This window comes from Osmerus mordax, chromosome 15 (genome assembly GCF_038355195.1).
Source record: "Osmerus mordax isolate fOsmMor3 chromosome 15, fOsmMor3.pri, whole genome shotgun sequence".
In the NCBI taxonomy this organism is placed as follows: domain Eukaryota; kingdom Metazoa; phylum Chordata; class Actinopteri; order Osmeriformes; family Osmeridae; genus Osmerus; species Osmerus mordax.
In genome coordinates this window covers 13,719,464-13,726,700 of record NC_090064.1, presented here as the reverse complement: position 1 = coordinate 13,726,700, position 7,237 = coordinate 13,719,464, and the positions used below count along the sequence as shown (strand labels likewise).

General features: G+C 45.1%; 1 protein-coding gene across 1 annotated transcript; it reads left to right on the top strand.

Annotated features, from left to right (window-relative positions):
* The first annotated feature begins 914 nt into the window (after positions 1-914).
* Positions 915-4,624, top strand: gdap1 (ganglioside induced differentiation associated protein 1). Its single transcript, XM_067251992.1, has 6 exons — positions 915-1,082; positions 1,699-1,891; positions 2,361-2,534; positions 2,641-2,735; positions 2,972-3,086; positions 3,534-4,624. The coding sequence occupies exons 1-6, from the start codon at positions 915-917 to the stop codon at positions 3,881-3,883; spliced, it is 1,095 nt and encodes a 364-aa protein (XP_067108093.1). The 3' UTR covers positions 3,884-4,624.
* The last annotated feature ends 2,613 nt before the right edge of the window (positions 4,625-7,237 follow it).

Below are 7,237 nucleotides of genomic sequence, written 5' to 3'. Positions count from 1 at the left end.
TTGCAACGTCATGCCAGTGGAACCTCCCACTCTCTTCCCCCTCAGCTAATTAAGAGCGTGTACGCGCTCGAGTCCTCTGAATAATGTACCGCTGTTCGCCAATAAATCATACTTCAAATGGCACAGCACCTCTAGTACTGCCGCTCAATCTGCCACAGACATAACGTTTGAAAAACGCGCCTATTGCCTTGCACAGGTGTGTTTTTCGCGGTTCTATTTTTTTAGTGTGCCATGGCCAAGAGGGAAATACCATGTTTGTAAGCTTCTCTAGTGCAATACAGTTGTTGCAGTCAGGTTATAATTTGTAGATCGTCACAAATGCCGGATGTAGATCTAGGCACACATAATATTGCGCAACAATCTCTTCATAGTCCAATTTATTGAAGACGGTTCGAGATAAAGGCGTATGCTTGAAAATTTGTAATAAATAAACATTTAATCATCTGATGAAAGACTTTTTGAATAGGCCGAGATTTGTGTGGATAACAGTGACATCTGTTGTTCGTTTAGGGCAACAACCTACATTAATCGAACAAGGACCTGCACAGTCTACTCTATAACATCAAAACGGTTTATGCCTGTCTAATGGTAGACATGATGGTTCAATCATCCGTTCATTGCCAAACTAGTTCGATGAACATTAATACATGTGTTGTCTTAACAAATATAGCATTCCTAACTGGAATTGAATACAAATGTGATAATTTGACACAGCCTACACGTACTTAATTTTGTAATTATGATTCCGATTCATGCAGTAGATATATAATAAGCAGTCTCATTAAAATCCTTCTGTGGACTAATGCCCACAAACCTCCGTAAGGGTGGGGTACTGATGACGCAACAGTCAGCATCTCAGCTGGATGGGTGGATGTAGCTAACTCCCATCCGCCCCTAATACACTGACAGCTAAAATGGCGGCAGAAAACAGCACAGAACCTAACGATGAAAAGGAAATCCTCATCAAGGAGGACGCATTTCAGGAGATTAAGGATCTGAGTGGAGCTGTAACAGAATGCCCAAAGCTCCAACAGTCCAAACTGACCCTCTATCACTGGACGCAGTCTTTCAGTTCGCAAAAGGTGAATGTCCGCTCTCGTATTTCAGCACCACAGCAATGGACAGTTTAAGGGTATCATCGTGTAATCTTACTGTATGTGCGGGTATATATACTGTCTATCTTCCAGTGGATTAACAATGGTTCTCTTGCACCAAATCTCAAAGTAGCCTACTTGAACATATTCAGACAGATAGCCTAGTTTTCATGGGATGTGTGGTTTGCATGCAGTGGAAACTCATGAAGCAAGTGATAAACATCGGTTACACTGAAATACAGATTATACCAAGGCTGACTTTCCATATCCAACATTTTGAGTTGAATTACATCCATCAAAGCCCCTCACAAAAACACTGGAATGCTATAGATGCTGCAGGACATTCTAGACATGAAACCCCACAACATGGTTATTATAACGGTATGGTTTTGAATCCCATACAAACATTAGCCATTCAGAAAAATATATCAGCTTCCATAACTGCAAGTGAATGCCACAATAGCACAATTGTAATAGTGAGTTTTCTGGCAGAAAAGAGTTCAAACTTCGAGAGAATAAAACGAACAAGCGCTTAAGAGCATGGAGAGAGAAGTTACAACAGCCCAAGACATGAGCTTGGTCTGTAATTGTTGCTTTGCTGTAGGTACGCCTGGCCGTAGCGGAGAAGGGCCTGCGATGTGAGGAGTACGATGTGAGTCTGCCCCTGAGTGAGCACAACGAGCCCTGGTTCATGCACCTGAACCCCGCAGGGGAGGTTCCCGTCCTCGCCCACAACGACAACGTCATCTGTGACCCTGTCCAGATCATGGACTACCTGGAGCAGAACTTCAATGATGGTAGGACGGCCCTCTGTGAACTGCACCTTATCCGGTGTAGCAGGGTTGGTTTCAATAAGGATATACTCTGTATATTCCTTGAGTGCGTATTCCTGCATGTCTAGTTTCAACCCATTTCCATCCCTTTTTTTATTGGTTATACGTTTATTAATTTGCCTGAGATTTATTTCCTAGAGAATGAGTCTGTATGAGTGTTTGTGTATGTTTACTGTTCCTTCAATTATTTATTTGGATCTGCCCTCTTAATTTGTCCTCTTTTGCTTTGATTTGACATTGACCCATTTTAAGTTCACTGTGGCTGTGGTGCTCATGTGGAGATAGAGAGACTGGTAAGTATGAGAAGCTATACTGAAGTGACCTGGATAACCAGTACAAAGTCATTGCTCCTGTATAAACAAGATTTAGTTTGATTAGCCTAACAAAGAGAGACCCTTTTGTTGATAAGTTTATTTGTCTTGTGCTTACCCAGAAGGCACTCCCAAGCTGATCCCAGAGGAAGGTAGTATGTACTACCACAGAGTCCAGCACTACAGAGAGCTCCTGGACTCCCTGCAGATGGACGCTTACACGCACGGTTGCATCCTCCACCCAGAGATAACCGTGGACTCCCACATCCCGGCCTATGCCAGCACACGCATACGCAGTAACATGAGCATACGCACACACACACATACACTCACATGAACAAATACTAAACACACACACACACACTAAGCAGTTTTGTTTTTTTTCGTGTTTGTGTGTGACAGCGCAAATAGGAAACACTGAATCGGAGTTGAAGAAACTGGCGGAGGAGAACCCGGATCTAAAAGATGCTTACATAGCGAAACAGAGGCGCTTGAAAGTAGGTGTCAGGGTTTGGATAATTGAAGTGTGATGTGTGTTGTTTACTCCCTATTATTCATGGAAATAGCTTGCTTGGCAAAACTTTTTTTGGGGGTGGGGAGTAATTGTAGAGCCTTGTCTTCTCAAAATGTCAATTCCATCGACTAAATGAGAATATGACTAGTCTGTTCAATTACAAAGCACTTACTTTCCCGTTACGAGTCAATGTATAAAGCATGTCTCTGTCTCCTTCAGCACAAACTGTTTGACCATGACAACATGAAGTACCTGAAGAAACTTCTGGATGAGCTGGAGAATGTGATGGACCAGGTGGAGACTGAGTTGCAGAGGAGGGTGGAGGAGACTCCAGGTACTGCAGCAGAGTAGAGGACACTCTGGAGATATGTTTAGGGGATACAGAGCCCACAGAGCAGTGCAAGTGAAAAGGTGTGACGGACTCCTTTGAGCCTTGAACCCTGCTTTGGATATGGCACGACTAATGTCTCTCTCTATCTTTGTCCCCACCCTTTCTCTCCTTTTGCCTTCTCTCTCTCTCTCTCTCTCTCTCTCTCTCTCTCTCTCTCTCTCTCTCTCTCTCTCTCTCTCTCTCTCTCTCTCTCTCTCTCTCTCTCTCTCTCTCTCTCTCTGTCGCTCTCTGTCTCTCTCTCTCTCTCTCTCTCTCTCTCTCTGTCTCTCTCTCTCTCTCTCTGTCGCTCTCTCTCTCTGTCGCTCTCTCTCTCTGTCTCTCTGTCTCTCTCTCTCTTCTCTCTTTTTCTCCCTCTCTCTCTTGCTTCCCTCCCTCCATCTCGCCCTGTAGAGGAAGGCGGGCAGGCCTGGTTGTGTGGAGACTTCTTCAGCATGGCGGATGTCTCCTTGGCCGTCACTCTCCACCGCCTCAAGTTCCTGGGCCTCTCACGCCGTTACTGGGGCAACGGCAAACGTGTCAACGTGGAGACCTATTACGAGCGTGTGCTGGACCGGCCGGCTTTCCGAAGGGTTTTAGGTCACGTCAACAACATCCTGATCTCAGCGGTCCTGCCGGTGGCGTTCCGCTTGGCCCGGAAAAGGGCGCCAGCGCTGATTGGCTCCACGCTGGTGATAGGAATCCTGGGAGGAGCCGCCTACCTGGCGTTCCTCTACATGAAGAAGAGGCTGATGCTCAGCTGAGACAGCAGAGAGAAAGGGCCATGTTCCTCAGATGGGATGGGGGTCCACACCGTGTGAGAGAGAAGCAGAAAGATTAAAGAGTGTAAAGAAAATATGCATATATATACGGTACTGTATACAGTATATATAAATGTATAAATGGAGAGCGAGGGGAGGGGATATCCTTGAGCCATGTTGCTTTACAAGACACACAGCTACAATTATAGTCAAATCTGTACAATGCAGTAACATTAGTCTATGCGTTTTATCGTTTATACAAAACTAAAGGGAGATACATTCCACATGCCGTGGACGATTATCTCTGCGCTGTTGCTGATTGCATAAAAAAGCACTTTTAGTCATTCACATACATAGGAACTGTGTTGTGTACGAAGCCAGATAAGTTAAGAGTCATCCTTTTATACTGTGTTCACCTCACCAGCTGCTTCTGTCAGATCATGTATGGGAATCTTACAAACCAAAACAGCTTACTTTTATGACCAAATACAGTACTTATAAAACGCTAAAATACCTGGTGGTGTGAAAATGCAACATATTGCTTAGACCAGCAATCTGCTATCAGCAATTCTGAAAGGTGCATGTTCATGTTTTTGTGACTGTTTATCAAAACATGATCTGAACATAACTGAGTGGAACATTCATTGTTATACTTCATAAGGGGGAAACTTACACATGCTGTTTGATACAGCATATCAGTACTCCATGGCAAAACCAGAATATTATTTTATGCTGTTTTTAGCTTTATATAATGTCTTAAAACCTCATATAAATACATTCAACACTGCTAATCATGGTTGGGCATGGGTCTATATCCACCCATGCCCAGGTTCCCCAGTGACTTCACATGGCCAGATGACAAGCTACAGTATTACTCAGCTCAAACACACACACACACACACACACACATACACACACACACACACACACACACACATGGTCATTATACACTGAGTATGCTTCCCACCTTGTGTCACGTCCTCAGTCACACATAGGAGTGTGAATACAGGAGGGAGCCACTAAAATAATAAACAAGAAGAGATACTTTGTTTGACTGACATTAGGCTATGAACACCCCAAGCCAATCCCAATATTTGTAAAAGACTTAAGTATTCTGCCGAGGTCGTTTCAAGACGTGATAACTTACCAAGATGGAACATGAAAACCTTTGAAATAAATATTTACTTTTTTAGATGAAAAAAAAAAACGATGATTTTCCTCCTTTTAATTAAACTGATAACATTATTTTTGGACATCCTTGAAGGTTTCTCAGATTAGTCTAATATCCTGACAGTGATACCATAAGGATATGTCCACTTTCTCCACCACTAGGTGTCAATATTGTCCCATCTTCAACAGATCCTGCCACATTCCTTGGCAGAGTGGGAATGCCATCAAAGTGCTGCAATCGTGTGTAATGGTCCGTTTGTGTGGACTGCTGTATATTCCAGCAGAGACAGTCAGCCAACAACAGATCAGACAGCTGACAAAATAAACCTCTTTCTGGAGCAGCACTTGGTTGCATATTGTTCAATTGATTGGACCTGACATGTTGCTATTCAGCTGTAAAACAGGTGGCTTGCAATAATTGGACAAAGCTCCCTTCATAGTCGAAATGAAAAGTCATGGACATTTGTCCAAGGTGTATAGACAATACAAAGAACACAGAAATGCTGGATAACATACCACAATATTCCAGGACTAATCATTTCTTGGTTTTATTCAGCAAAATAGTGTTGCCAAATGTGAACATGTCAGTACAGGCACACTTCTAAAGATACTCTGATGTCCTGTGCCAAACGTTTGACCAGGGAAAGAGTCGTCTCAGCCTGACATTGCCCAGTTGTTGGCCGCTCTTGGTTGAGTGTGTGTCTGTATCTAAACAGCAGCTTCTCCGTCACTCACATACCACATCTTACAGTGTGAGACACCAGACTGGACTGTAATTATGGCTAAATTAATTCTGAAGTAGAAACATAACTTGAGCTTTGAGACGTCTTCATTGCAGAAGGCTAGCTTGAAGATTATTTGGATTCCCATTTAGACATGTTAAACCCCCCCCTGTGCGTAAGACTGTGACTGGCATCTAGTCAGTCCGGACCACTAATACAGAGCTGCATGTTCCCCCTGCTGCCATTCAAATAAACAAAACCAACTGTGTCTGCTGCAGGCATCTCTCCACACACACACACACACACACACACACACACATCCACACACTTTCTAAGTAGACTGAACAGTCATTCTTTCTCTTTGCCCTCTTTCCAGTGGAACTACCGAGAACTGTGTTCCATCCCTCTCACAGGACCATAGGGGTGCGGTTGTGTGTAGGGGGTGTGTGTGGAAAGGGAGGGGGAAGGGGGTCAAGGAATGGGACAGAGAAATGGAAACCTTTGTGGGTCAGAAAAACAGCCAGGCCTGTGTGTCGGGCCGGGATCCCTCAAGTGGGAAGAGGATGAGGGAGGAAGAGGCGAGGAGGGTGGTGGTGTTAGTGGAGTAGAGTGAATATGTTATGGCTGAGGAAATTACCTTCAGGAAAGGGGTGTTCAATGGAAAGGTTAGGAGAAAAAAGGACAGTGTGGTGAGACTTGGTGGTTTACCGGAGCTTAGACGGACAAAGTGCCAAAGATGTCCCGTGTGAGGATCTTGCTGTTGGGTCAGACAGACAGACAAACAGACACTTCCAGACGCCTATGCTCCCAGGACCTCTTCCAGAAGCCTCCACTTCCAGAACCTCTTCCAGAGGCCTCCACTTCCAGAACCTCTTCCAGAGGCCTCCGCTCCCAGAACCTCTTCCAGAGGCCTCCACTTCCAGAACCTCTTCCAGAGGCCTCCGCTCCCAGAACCTCTTCCAGAGGCCTCCGCTAACAGAACCTCTTCCAGAGGCCTCCACTTCCAGAACCTCTTCCAGAGGCCTCCACTTCCAGAGCCTCTTCCAGAGGCCTCCACTTCCAGAACCTCTTCCAGAGGCCTCCGCTCCCAGAACCTCTTCCAGAGGCCTCCACTTCCAGAACCTCTTCCAGAGGCCTCCACTTCCAGAGCCGCTTCCAGAGGCTGAGTGGGTGGGAAATGGAAACTTCCACACTCGTTTCTCAGTCGTGTCTCAGAGGAGCACGGAATAGAGGGAAGAGGATAGAAGGATCAAAAAGAGAGCGAGTACCTGCATCCCAAAACCCCCTCAGCTCTGGTCACATGGACCTGCTCTCTCAGCTGAGATTGTTCTTCTCTCTCTTCCCCCCATGAGGCCCATTCAAGTGGTTTATTGCACAAAATCTAATAGTCTACCATTACCAGTACAATGGGTTTCCGGCATTCCTGAGTGGAACAGCTGTCCCCATGAATGGATATCCACAGCAA

Coding starts and splice junctions, on each gene's coding strand:
- gdap1 (XM_067251992.1), top strand. CDS start 915: ATGGCGGCAGAAAACAGCACAGAACCTAACGATGAAAAGGAAATCCTC. Junction 2,535..2,640: donor TGCCAGCACACGCATACGCA/GTAACATGAGCA, acceptor TGTGTGTGACAG/CGCAAATAGGAAACACTGAA. Junction 2,736..2,971: donor CGAAACAGAGGCGCTTGAAA/GTAGGTGTCAGG, acceptor TGTCTCCTTCAG/CACAAACTGTTTGACCATGA.